This window comes from Chaetura pelagica, unplaced genomic scaffold (genome assembly GCF_000747805.2).
Source record: "Chaetura pelagica isolate M959 unplaced genomic scaffold, ChaPel_1.0 scaffold46, whole genome shotgun sequence".
NCBI lineage: Eukaryota > Metazoa > Chordata > Aves > Apodiformes > Apodidae > Chaetura > Chaetura pelagica.
In genome coordinates this window covers 6100455-6113437 of record NW_009954102.1, presented here as the reverse complement: position 1 = coordinate 6113437, position 12983 = coordinate 6100455, and the positions used below count along the sequence as shown (strand labels likewise).

General features: G+C 36.3%; 1 protein-coding gene across 1 annotated transcript in view; it reads left to right on the top strand.

Annotated features, from left to right (window-relative positions):
- CD2AP (CD2-associated protein) overlaps positions 1-10948 on the top strand; it is a 136846-nt gene extending 125898 nt beyond the window's left edge. The window contains exons 13-18 of the mRNA XM_010002423.1: positions 412-554; positions 6643-6758; positions 7556-7642; positions 8253-8437; positions 9595-9658; positions 10802-10948. Coding sequence (XP_010000725.1) covers positions 412-554; positions 6643-6758; positions 7556-7642; positions 8253-8437; positions 9595-9658; positions 10802-10843 — 637 coding nt within the window. The 3' untranslated portion in view covers positions 10844-10948. The remainder of the gene's footprint in view (positions 1-411; positions 555-6642; positions 6759-7555; positions 7643-8252; positions 8438-9594; positions 9659-10801) is intronic.
- The last annotated feature ends 2035 nt before the right edge of the window (positions 10949-12983 follow it).

Sequence of the window (12983 nt, the reverse complement as noted above, 5' to 3'; positions counted from 1 at the left end):
GAAAAACTTGTTCTTGGCAGCTTTTTTCTTTACAGGAAGATTTTGATGTCAAGGGGTCTGAATATGTTACTGGACATTTCAAGAGCTGCTCAGCTCTCTTGTTTTCATTTGCACTGAAGTGTAGTATTTTAGATTTGAGTAGCAAAATTGTGCCCTGTAGTAAAAGCTTTGGATTATTTTTTTTGCAAGGAGATTGTACATGCTCGACAACTTTGCAAAAGCTGGAACAGAATGATTTGCTTTTATAGGAGTGGAACTGTTCTCTGAATTACTTGATTTTAAGGCCACAGAAAATAATAAAGTCTACTGCTTTTTTTTTTTTTCCATTTACTTCTAATTCTTGGTGTGATTCAGCTGTATACCATTTAATCTCTTGACCAGCTATGTCTTGTTGTTGTTTTCTTACTACAGATCTAATGGAGAAGTTGTTTCTCTTCGACCAAAATCTGAAGTTGAGCCAGTAGCAAAACCAAAGTTAGACTCAGAATCATTGCCACTTAGACCAAAATCAGTAGAGGTAGATTCACTTGTGCTAAAGAACTCTAAAGAATCAGGTAAGAAAATAAGGGTTCTTTTGGGTCTTTCTGTTTGAATTACAGTATTTTACAAGGTTAGAATAAGCTTTTTGAAGTCATTTACTCAAGATGCCGCCGAGTGCCATTTCACCTATTCAATACAAGGTGTATTTTTGAGACCTGCAATGGGTAGCTGGAGGTGTGAGTCAGCAGGTGATGGCCAGGTGTCAGGAGGCTGTTTGCAGGTAGTTGATGAGCTCTGTGTTGTAACATGACAGGAAGGGAGAAATGTAGGCAATGGTTCATTCTGCTAATTTGAAAGCCTTTTTTTTTTCGCTGCAACTTTTATCTTGCCTTTTTTTTAAATGAAATTGTTTTCCTTGCTGACTGGTTCTGTTTGCTCTGCTCTTTGCATTTCAGATAACTTTTGATTTTCTAGCTAACCTGCATATTTTTAGTAATGCCATTACCTTCAGCATCCTGGGATTAGCTTCATGGCTGTTCAAGATTATGACTTTATTGTACCTTTGGGCCAAAATTTGGGCCAGCGTGGAGCATTGTAGATTTGAATTTCATTATTACAGTTTTGCTGCACCTTGAGCCAAACCTGGTATCTCTTCAAATGTAAATTTGTCCAGTAAAAAGCCTTGATACTGGTTTAAAGCCCCCACATTGATTGGACTCTCTGAGCTGTTATTTCTCCTTTACTGACAGCACAACTGATTTGAGTCCTCTGTGTGCCTCTTAGGCAGAGATCATCTGCTGTGGGCATTTCTTTTTTTTAAACTCTAAATTATTTCTATTGTATGATTAACCACTGCAGGGAAAGCTTTAATGAATTGTGCCTGCAATGCTTGGCTCATGTATCTCAAATGCAACCTTTCATCTCAGAAAAGGTTTTAATAGTAACACATTTTGAAATAGTATAACTTGGTTTATTTTCTGTTCAGGTTCCTGAACAGGTTTCTTGCACTTCAGAGCTCCTGAAGTGTAGTAAGTTGAGCAGGGAGAGAAAAAGTAATGCATTAAAAACCTGAAACAGTTTACAAATAGTAAAGAGTACTCCTGATTTTTCCATTAAGCATTTTAAAATGTGCTTCTAAGCTTGAATGATCTTTATGAGGACATTTTAGTTCATGTGTGCATTTAATATATAAAGTTATATTTTTCTGGGCCATGAAAAGCTGGACTTCAGCAGTTACTAAAATATTCTGGAAATATTACAAATATTGTCAGAGTTACGCCAAAGTATTTATAAGTTCTTTTTTTATTCTCCAGTAAAATCTTGCATAAACTGTGATAGGCCTTGTTTTAAAGGTGTTAAATTGGCAGTTTAGCCAATCCCTTTATGTAAAGATGAGTTTGAGTGAGGGCATGGAAGAAACACTTTCAAGCCAAAGTAAGCTGAGATATTAAAGTCTGATGCACAACCCATTCTTAAAAATCTTGGCCATGTCCTTCTACTCAGACATTTATCTCTAGGATTGTGTTAGATACATTATTGTGTAGTATAATACAATTTATCCACAGGAAAAAAAACAGATGAAATGTCTTTTTTTAATTTAGGTGCAGTTACATTGACATCTTTGTAACCAGAGTGGCAACATAGTATCCATGATATTAGCTATTCATATATATGAAAAATCTATTAAAAATCTGTGAATTCTGAATTGCTAACAGAAGATTTTTATAGGCTCATGGAGAAAAATGAAAGATTTTAATACCTAGATGGGGCAAAGGACAGGGGTGCATAACAAGCAAGTGGATGAGTTCTGTTCAGTGGTCCTTGTTGGGTGCAGAGCAACTGAAAGAGGCTCAGGCAGCGTGTGCAGGGACGCAGCATTAACAGTGTCATGGAGCTGCTATTTAAGGAGAGTTTCAAAAAGCCTCTGTTATGTGAAACCTCCCTTCTTTGAAACGATCCACATAAGTCACTTGTAGTTTTACTGGTCTTGTGAAAACAGATAAGACTCAGCCTGTGCAGCAGCTAAGGCTGTATAAAGCTCCAAAGATGTTGGGTCATCACATCAATTTTAAGATTGTTTAATATTACAAATCTAGAATAGATAATGAAACATGGGGAAAATGTATGGCTGGGGTTGGTGACTGCATTACTAGACTGTCTCATCCCCCTGTGCCCTCTCCCCCAATCCTGCCCTTCTCCCTCACCTCAACTCCAACTTCAGACTGAAATCCTGAAGTGAATGGAATTTTAGAAAACAAATATGGGTCTTACTTTTTTTGCAACTTAGCTTGACCTTGAAGTGTCATGTAGGTTGAGCCACTTTCAGTTTAGCTTAAGGAGAAGCTATAAGTATTCTGTATCTATAGGAAAAAACAACCTGTGGAAATTAGACCCCTAACCATCAGATAAGGAGAAATACTCAAAAACATTCATAAAAATGGAACATGGTGAAATAACTCCTCTTAAAGCTTTATTTGAAAAAAATGCATAAATGTTTCTGTTTGATTAGAATGAAGTGCTGTAAAAGATGAAAGCTGTAATAATTAGCATGCTGAACATGTAAAGCAATTCTGTTTCTTCTACAAATGTTTCTTTTTCCTGCGTTGTAAAATAATTTTTTGGTTCAGAATCTTTTTCTAGACATTCCTCTCCTTGACTTTTCTTTCCAGATTTTGTTTCCTATCCTGTTTGCCATGTTTCCCTTCTTACGTGTCAGGAATTTACCCTACCCTTCTCCATTTTGGTAAGATAACACTCTCTAAGGAAATCCAAATGCTTTATGCCATACACATAAGCCTCTCAACATCTGAAGCATAATTTTCAGTTGCAGCTATTGATACTAAAATTTTTGGGTTTCAGCTTAAAATGCTTTTTTTTGTTTGTTTGAATGCCTGTTTTGTTTTGAATGAAGAAGTTACTTTAAGTAAACTTTTCAATTAGGAACTTGTGGGGATTTAAAAAAAAAAAAGATAAGAAAAACTTCAACTACAGCTATTGACAAACCAAACCTCTAGTGTTCATAGCAAAATGTGTTCAATACTTGTAGCACTTCAGGTGTGTGTAGGCTGAATGGCTTTCTTTCTGTACACAGAGATTATGCAGTTATGAAGCCTGTTGTCACAGAATCCTCTACTGTTGGCTCGTTAGTATCATGAGTCTTGTAAAATAGTGTTTTTGAAAGTTCCTGTTCTAGGCACATGCTTAATTGTAGGAAATATGGTACTATTGCTGGACTGCAAATTTAAATATTCTAAGACTTTTCTCTGTCCCATAAATGTTTGGGGTGCAACCACAGCAGGATGAATAATAGGAGAAAGGGCTGCCACCTTCTCTTAGTGTGAGGTCTTGTTTTCTAAAATATTGGATACATTTCACTTCTGTTATGGGTTTTTAAACCCCACCTGCATGAGATGTTGGAACTGTAATTTGTTGAGACACTCCTTCAGCCTTGCTGCTTTTTCTGAAGGCTTTTAAAGAGAAACTGCTGTGAATACACTTGAAGCATTCGTAATAACAAACCTCTCACCTAATCATATCTGTTGAAGCTCCTAACAGTTCTGTAATGTATGGGATCCACGTTAAGCTTGCAGAAGAGACATTTCTAACAGTCTGTCCTAAGTGTCTGTTTAAGCTTAGCTCATCTTTTGAGAATGAAAGGTGCTCTTGCTCAGCCTTAAAATTTTTTTCTGGCTCAGATTATCCCCAGATGTCTGATGTTGCTCTTTTGGCACTATAATGGGATTTCCTTTAACAGTCACAGGCTGTCTGTGAGAAATGGGTATAAATTGTGAGCTTTCAGTGAGCTACATCAGTAGCTCTGGTTTCAGTGGGGACAAGGTTTCTCCTAAGATAATTAAGTGTTGTTTGAAAAGAAAAAAAAAACCAACAACAAAGGAACCCACAACAGAATGAACAAAAACACCACCACCACCAAAAAGACAAACCCTAATCCCCACCAGCCTGTGTTTTAATTTCTTCCCTATACCAAAGCAACAAAATGGGAAGGTATAGAGAAAAATGCAAGCAGAGTCATGAGTCCCTCTGACTGTGCTGGGTTTATTTTAATGCTGAGCAATTGTCTCAGGCGTAGTCATTTCCTCTAGAATTCTTTAGAGACAGGAGAAAACCTCCTGGCTTTAGTGTCATCCCACCATTTATGTTTAAATCATACACAATTCAAGACTGTACTAGTCTTCATCTTCAAGCCTTGTCAAATACTGTAGTTTTTTTCAGAAGTACACAATTTTTCTGAATATTTTCTTGTTTTTATTATGCCTGACATGTTTCCTTTATTCAGGGAGACAGGGCTGGCATTATGATCATAACAACAACTCAGTTTACAATTCTGATTTAAATTCACTGCCAAATGATTAGTAATTTCTGCAGAATGACAAAAAGAGGATCCTTTAAAGGCAAAAGTTACCGAGATGGGGATATTTTTTCCTGATTCATATTTTGACATGTCAGTAATCACAGAGCACTAACCCAACTAAGTATAGAAAGTGAAGATAGACAGACCCCTTGGTCATGGTCGCTTGACTTCTAATAATTTAAATATTTGATTGGCACAGACTACAGTAGAAATACCTTCATAATTACTTATTTCTCCCTCATCCTCTTTCCCGTCAGCTGGTTGCCCTTCATCACTCTTCTGTTCCTTCCTACTTTGTTTTCCTTCTCTGCTTTTTCGTTTTTTAATTGCAAATATGATTACATGTTTACAAAACACACTACCTCTACATTCTCTTTAGTAACATTAAAAAGCAGCAAACCTGACTGGTAACAGACAGTGTTATGCTTGCATTTCAGTAAGGGAGCAGATAATGAAGTGGGGAACATCAGGGATGTCCAAAAGATGTGAATAGTTCAAGGGCTCCAAGGATAGTAATGTAGAGTAGAAGACATTAAAATTAGTTAAAACATTCAGTGGAAAACTTAGACATCTAGGAATTAACTTAGTTTTGACTAGGCTTTTGAGTAAAGCTTGGAGTAATCAGATGGCTTTGTCATCTGTGGCATAATAGTGTTGGCCCAGTGTTCTTAGGCAGTTTTCTTATGTGGCCTCTTGCTGTAACTTCAAAATGAGTGAGAAGAAAGCAAGTGTCATAGTTTCTCTTTGATAAATCATAATGTTATTGCCACCCTCTACCCCAAAAGAAAAAAAGAAAGAAACAAACAAAAACACACACACAAAAAAGCCCAAACCTTGAATGTTACTTTCACTGCTTATAGTAAATGCTGTGTGATATTTTAGTTAAAGATTTAGCATCTCTAGAATAAGTAATTAATTTGTGTTGTAAAATCATATATAATATCTATAACCTAGTGTTAATGTTTAAATCAAAAACCTATCTCACTGTGTGTCTGCTGGCAGGTAAGTAGTAGGGTTTTTTTGGGAAATGATTAGGAAATGCAGTTGTTAATGGAGTGGACCTACTTATGTAATTATATTAGATATATATAAGTTCTTCCTATTAATAGGTTTTTTTCCTAAGGTTACCTGTTCTCATAGGATGTTGAGTTTCTATTGAACTAAGAGTTTACCTAGAGCTTTGAGCACAAAGAGACTAATTACTGAAGAGATCGTATGATTTAATAAAATATGTGAATAGAGTTTTGATATGTTTGATTACAGACTTTATGAAGCTGTGTATTTTCTTTAGACAAAGTCCTGTTGATGGAAAAATGTCCTGCACAGAAATATTTGCAGTTAATGTCTTTTACTTTCATGAACCCTTTGACATGCAGTTTACTATTTGCTTTTCTTTTTGTTATAGTAAACTTGTGTTTTCATGCTTTTCCTGCAAGCTTAGTGACAAGAAAATATGCTCTCTTAGTTAGATATGGCATCTCTCAAAAAATAGTCATATTTTTCTCCAGATACTTGTTAGGCCTGTTTCGTGGAGCACTTCTTCTGTTGAGAAGTCAAATTTAAATGCTGGTTTTAATTTTTTTTCAAGGGGGTAAATATGATTTCTCTGGTATGCCAAGGTCATGTAGCTGTTTTAGATGGGTCGCATTATATGGGCTGAAAACTTTTGAAACAGGAAGAATTCTGATAATTTTTTAAACATCATTTTTCTTAAGGGAAAAAGTAATAAAAAAAGAACATAGCAAATCCTTCTTGCCTTGATGGTGTCCTGTGTTTTCATCTTTTCCTAGATCTGTTAAGCTTTGATGATGTAATAGCTACCTCAGATAATTTATCTCATCCTACTGCAAGCCGACCCAAGATGCCTGGTAGGAGGCTGCCTTCACGTTTCAATAGCAGTAATCCTGTGAGTATATTGGGTTTGTTTTCTTATTAGTGAACTAGGAACTAACTCCCAGGAAACAGGGTTGAACTGGGAAACAGTCCTTGTGGACCATTTACCTGAGAGTGAAACATAAAATGCCGCAGAAGTTCGGTTCTTATAGACCTTTTCTACGTGCATTCCTAGCATAAGAAAACGGGGTGGCTGTGTTGCAGCTGGAGGGGTCTTTTCTATGGGGTATTGGGGTATTTCTGCAGTAAGTACTCAACTCTTCTGGCATCACTGAGTATGAAAAGGTGGTGTGTATACACACGACTCTAAAAGTGTCTTTGGTGCCTAACAATAAGTAGTCTTTAGCCACAACAAACTGTGATTTAATATTGCGGTAACACTGGACTTGTGATCTTGTGCTAAGATGTGAGGTTGTCAGACCATGAGAACCAGGTGCTGTAAAGTCCTTGGATTAAGTTTGCATCATCAGATGTTGTATAGTTCAGTCATGTCAGTTGCTGTTTGTGTTTTACAGAAGCACCTACAAAATCCCAGAAGCATTAAGGGCTTATTAAGGACTGCAGAGATGCTTAGGGATCTTGCCCAAGATTCCTGTTTGATTTAAATTCAGATTAATATTACAGGGAAGGAAAGTTCTGAATGGTAGAGGAAGAAAACTGGTAGCCTAGCAATTCAAATTCTGTTTTCTTTGTTTTCTTTATACTATCACATCTCTTAGAAACACATGACAGGTTATTTAAAAATTTTTCTTTACTATTTCTTTATTTTTTTATTCTGAAAACTTTCATTTTTTGTGAATCCTTTACCAGGCAAGTCAAAATGTGAGTCCAGAAAAAAGTTTGAAGGTACAGAAAGAAGAAGAAAGTGCCAAACCAAAGCCAGTTGAAACAAAAAAGGTATGATACCAAGGAGCTAGAGAAGTACCAGGCAGCTAGATATTCTGTTCATCTTTCTCAAATTTCCAGTTCAGATAGATGCAACCATCTAAGTGCAAATGATTGTATTTAAGGGCAACTGAGCCATGTCATTTAATGTAAAGTTCATATTAGAAATCTTAACATAATGTTAATTTATACTTTAGCATCACCATCTTCAGTTCTGATGAGAAATATTCTATCAGTTAGCGTGAAACTATGGAATCATTCTCAAATAAGCATCATGTCTGCTCAGCCTTTAGTCTCCTGGCAGACAGAAAAACTGAGCAGATCAGAAAGATGAATGAAAGATTGTTTATAATGAAGCAATGCACTCCAGTAAATCACTACTTTTTTCTTTTTTTGACGTGTAAAGCACTTTTCAGTGACTACAGGAACCTCAGGGAGATTGTATAAAATAACTATCTTGTATGCTACAGTAGTGCATTTGAACTAGGTGTTGTTTTTTTACCTTTTGGGTAGAAAATTAAGGAAATTTGGGCTCATGTAGTTCCCTTAACAGTACACACTGTGTGTACTAAGTGATCAGAATGATTTAATTTCTTAGCTTTCTACTGATGTGTTTTTTCAGCCATCTGCAGTCAGTACACCAATTCCATCTTCATCTCAGAGACCAAGTTCTGTTATACTCAACTTCCTTCCTGGAGATGTCCAACTTAAAGGAGAAATGGATGATGAAAAAAATTCTGTGGAAGAACTCAGGACTCAGATTAATGATTTGTTGGCCTTAGTAGATGCACTGAAGAAAGAACATGGGTAAATATTTTCCTTCTCAGTCTGCATAGGCATATATAGACACTTCCAAATGTCTTTAGTGCCAGACTTCTTAAGAAATATCTTTGAAATATATTTTTTAAATATTTTTTAAATATTTCTTAAACAGTACTTTCAATGTAAGGAGAAGTAGATCATTTTTGTGGCATTTAACATAAGCACATGTGCTGGTCTTGTATAGTACCACTGTGCACAAGTGATTGCAGTGTTGACATGACTGGTAGTAAGGAAGTTATTCCTGAGCTTTTCAAATTGGTGATTGTGGTGGCTCCATTGTCTGTTCACTTGTGGGAGGGGTTGTTTTTAGGAGAGCAACCAAGCTGGTGAAAGAGAACAAGTCACATGAGAAGCAGCTGAAGGAACTAGGGTTGGTCAGTCTGAAGAAAAGGAGGCTGAGGGGAGACCTCATCAGTCTCTACAACGACCTCAAAGGAGGTTGTAGGGAGGTACGTGTTGGCCTCTTCTCCCAAGTGGATAATGACAGGACTAGAGGAAATGGCCTGAAGTTGTGGCTTAAGTTGGATATCAGGACGAATTTCTATACTGAAAGAGTGGTCAGGCACTGGAACAGCCTGCCCAGGGAGGTGGTTGAGTAACCATCCTTGGAAGTATTCAAAAGCCATGTAGGTTGGGTACTTCAGGACACTGTGTAGTGGCTGAAGTTGGGGTGGCTTTGTGTTGATGGTTGAACTCGGTGATCTTAGAGGTCCTTTCCAACCGTGACAATTCCGTGATTCTGTTATTGGAGAATGATGTAGAAATAAAACATAACTGGTGTTGGAGTAAGCATAGTAAAGACCAACCTGTGAGAAATTGACCTTTTCTGGTTTTAGTTCTACAGCACAGACACTCATTTTTGTACTATTTAAATGGTGACTTAGCAAACCAGCTTAGATTGATCTCTCAGGAGGTTATAAAGCATCAGGATCAGTTGGTCTCCAAAGCAAACTAGTAAATGATGAGTTCTGGAGGTAAGAAGTGTTGAGTTGGTGGAATCTTGTGGTCCAACAGATTTGAGTGCCACTTCACTGTTGTGTGAATTCCTCTTGTAAAATTGAAACAAGGCTTGTCCTTCTTAGTAACGTGATTTTTTTATTTTTCCACCTCCAACTTGTGTTTCTGTTTGTCTTTATTATTAGGAGAGAACTGGAAAAACTAAAGAAGGATTTGGAAGAAGAGAAGCTGTTGCGAAGTCATCTGGAGGTAATGTTAGCAGCTGGAGGGGGGAAGTTTAGAAGGATATAGGCAGTGTTCTGGAATTTGGTACCACAGGGAAATCTTAATGAACCTGCTCAGCCTTTTTGGTATTGCTGTGCTAGTGTGTGGTTGAATGAATGCCTCACGAGACAGTTGGTTGTATAGGAAAGTTTCACAGTTCATCTTAGTTCAGCTTTCTTTATCTGGAAAATTATTTTTAATATGTGTGGGTGTTGGGATGTGATCCAGTTCCTGCTGCTGGATTCTCCTCTTTGCTAGGAATATGTCCAACTGGCCATATTTCAAGAGAGAGCAAAATATGTTGCTTTTGTAAGACCTGAAAGGCAAACTTCTGTAATCAAAAGCAAAACAGGGCAAAAGTAAACTTTCCTAAATTTTTCATGAACTGTTTAAATATTGAGTGGATCATTTCCTGAAAGAACAGAATGCATCTGAAAAATTTCCTTATAAATGCCACTGCTCTGAATTTATTGATGAAAACATCTACTTCCCTTACAATATGATGCCATTAAGTAGTGAATAGGATGAGCTCATTGTAGAAAATTATTTCAGTCTGGTACAAAAGGGCATTTTATTTGTGAAATAGCACTTCTTATTGACTGTGAAGCTGCTTTTAAAACTCGAGGAGAACTTCTGGAGAGTCCTCTTTTTAATGCATATCCAGAGCAATCAGTGAAGTTGCCTTAAATATGCACTGGAGATGAGGAGGAAGTAACTTTCATGTATCCTCCATATCCATTTGAAGAAATACAAATTAATCATGGCACAGTATTTTGTATAAATCAATAAAGGCTGCTTTAGGCAGTTAGTCTGAGGTGATGATGCAGCATTACGTGGGGACATGTCAAATGATTCCACAATGCAGCTTGGACTGCTTTGTTCAGATTGAGTTTATCCAGTAAGATGTACCAGAACTGGAGGTAAATTCTTTTTTGTGTAGCAATATAGTTGTATAAAATCAGCTGTAAATACTGAGCTATCAAATGCTTTTGTGTTATGATTTTACTTACTGAAGTGTCTTTTGAAATAGTAAAGGTTGTAATTTTGGCAAAAGCTGTAAAGACTTTAGATTATTGCTGCTTTAATACTGACTCTTTTTTTTTCCCCAAAAAAATGTCCATTTTCCAGCTTGAAATAGAAAAGTTGAAGAAAGCAGTGATGTCTACATGAGACAGCTATGGACTCAATGTTTTAAACTCACCAGGAATTCTAAGCTGAGTGCAAGGAGAACTGACTCTTATTTTATAATGGATGCTGGTGTTCTACAGTTTTAAAGAGAAAAATATAGTAAAAAAAAAAAGGAATATAGTCTTTTATTGAGAGAGATAAGAAAACAAAAAAGAATAATGATGTAATTTTTTTGCCAATATAAAAGAGGCCTTATTTCTTACTGTGCTGGAATTGCAGACCTTATTTTTTGGTTTGCTTGAAAATACTACTGAATCTGTATAGAAAGGAGAGGGAATTCTTAATAGATTTTTATTGAATACCTGTAGCTTAATTTTTAAAGAGATCTATGCTATAAATAGGATGATCTATCTTTACAACTAATCTGTAAAATAGTCTATTGGGAGAGATGGAGTAACTGTATCATAATCATAGTCACTACTTTTCCCCTACACTCAAAAGGGAATATATGATATTTGTACAATTTTGGCAGTCTTACCCAGGGTTATGCTGTTGTGCCTGTCTGCAGTGAGAATATGAATAATATGCTGTTTATAAGTTGAGTAATGAGATAGGAATTTGTTAATGCAATGAATCAGGTGAAACTCCTATGCATTGTAGTAAGAATGAATTATCTGAGTAGTTTAGCAGAACGTGTTGTCAGTTGCACTATTGGATTAAAAGGGATTTAGGACTGAATCATGAAGTTATGACAAAGATAACTTTTAAAACCACAAAAAGGCAAGAAATTCCAGAAACAAGGCCAGAATCCAGTCTTAACTCAACCTGTTGTGCCTAAAATATTGTAGCCTACAGCATGAAAAACTAAACATTAAGTCACATCTGTGCTTCTCTGCATCTGAGCTGGAGCCATCAGTCCTTCTAGTGGCTAAATATGCATCTTGATCTGTTTTTACTATATAGTTTTGTTTATAATACATCTCCAAATAAATCCCTTTGGAACTTTGATACTCTCAGAACGTCTCAATATTTATATATTTATGCCATAAACTTTCTCAGTATGTTGTGTACCTCTGAGTTGAATAACATCTTTGTATTTGAATGAGTGATTGGAACAATTGCTTTGACAGCATTGTGCTGGAGTCCAAGATGGTGTCTTTCATGTGTTATGGAAAACAGTTAAAATCTTGTGGATTGCCATTATCTTTCACCCCTGAGCTGAACAGAGTGCACCAGAATAACACACAAATAATATGCAAAGTGTTGGGAGACCATTATATTTATTGCTTTATTCATTTGCTTAGAAGAAAAAAAAAAATACAGCTTTAGAAAGCCAGTCAAATGCATTATTTTTGTTAGCAATTACCTTATCTCCTTTTAGTCTACTAGAATTTAAGTGACAAAAACATGCTACAGAGTTTGGCAGGTTCACCAGTAAGAGAAGTAATTAAGTTTCCATTCATGGGAATATTAATATAGTAATTATTTAGTATGTCACTTGAGCAAGTGACATGGAAGTGTTACATCTTGAGAGTATATTTTCCACATTTGATGCATCATAAAATACAAAATTAAGATTGTTCATAAAATTTGATTCATGCACTATGCAGGTATTAGATAATATTTGCTAGTCACGTTGCTAATAAGCTTTTAACATTTACTTGCCCAGATGCATCACAAATTAAGACTCGAACCTGATCTTTATTTTGAGGAATAATGTGCAGCAGCAGTGCTTGTCACTGGACACTAAATTCTTGCTTGGAATTCATCCCTCTAAGTCAGCTGATGAAAAGCAGGAATTGAGCCTAATGGAATAGCCAATTTTGTTACACAAGCTCTGCACTGTGATGAGAGCACGAAACAAATCTTGGGATGGATTGCTCTACAGAATTTGTCTGTGTGTAACCTTGTAGCAGACAAACAGAACAAGACAATCAGTTAAAACCACAGATGAAAGGTGTTAATTATTTATTGGCCTTTGTTCGCTATAGCAATAAATTACCCAAGTGCAATGACTTGATTTAATAAAACCCTCCTTTAAAAGTCGCTGCTATGAGTATTTTTAGCCATAAGGAGTTGTCCTGGTATGTGTCTGTCTTGTCTTCAGCTAGTGTTATGTTCTGGAGTGGAGGGGGAGAGGGTAATGGATTTCAAGACATTCCACAGAAAAAGTTCCTGAGAG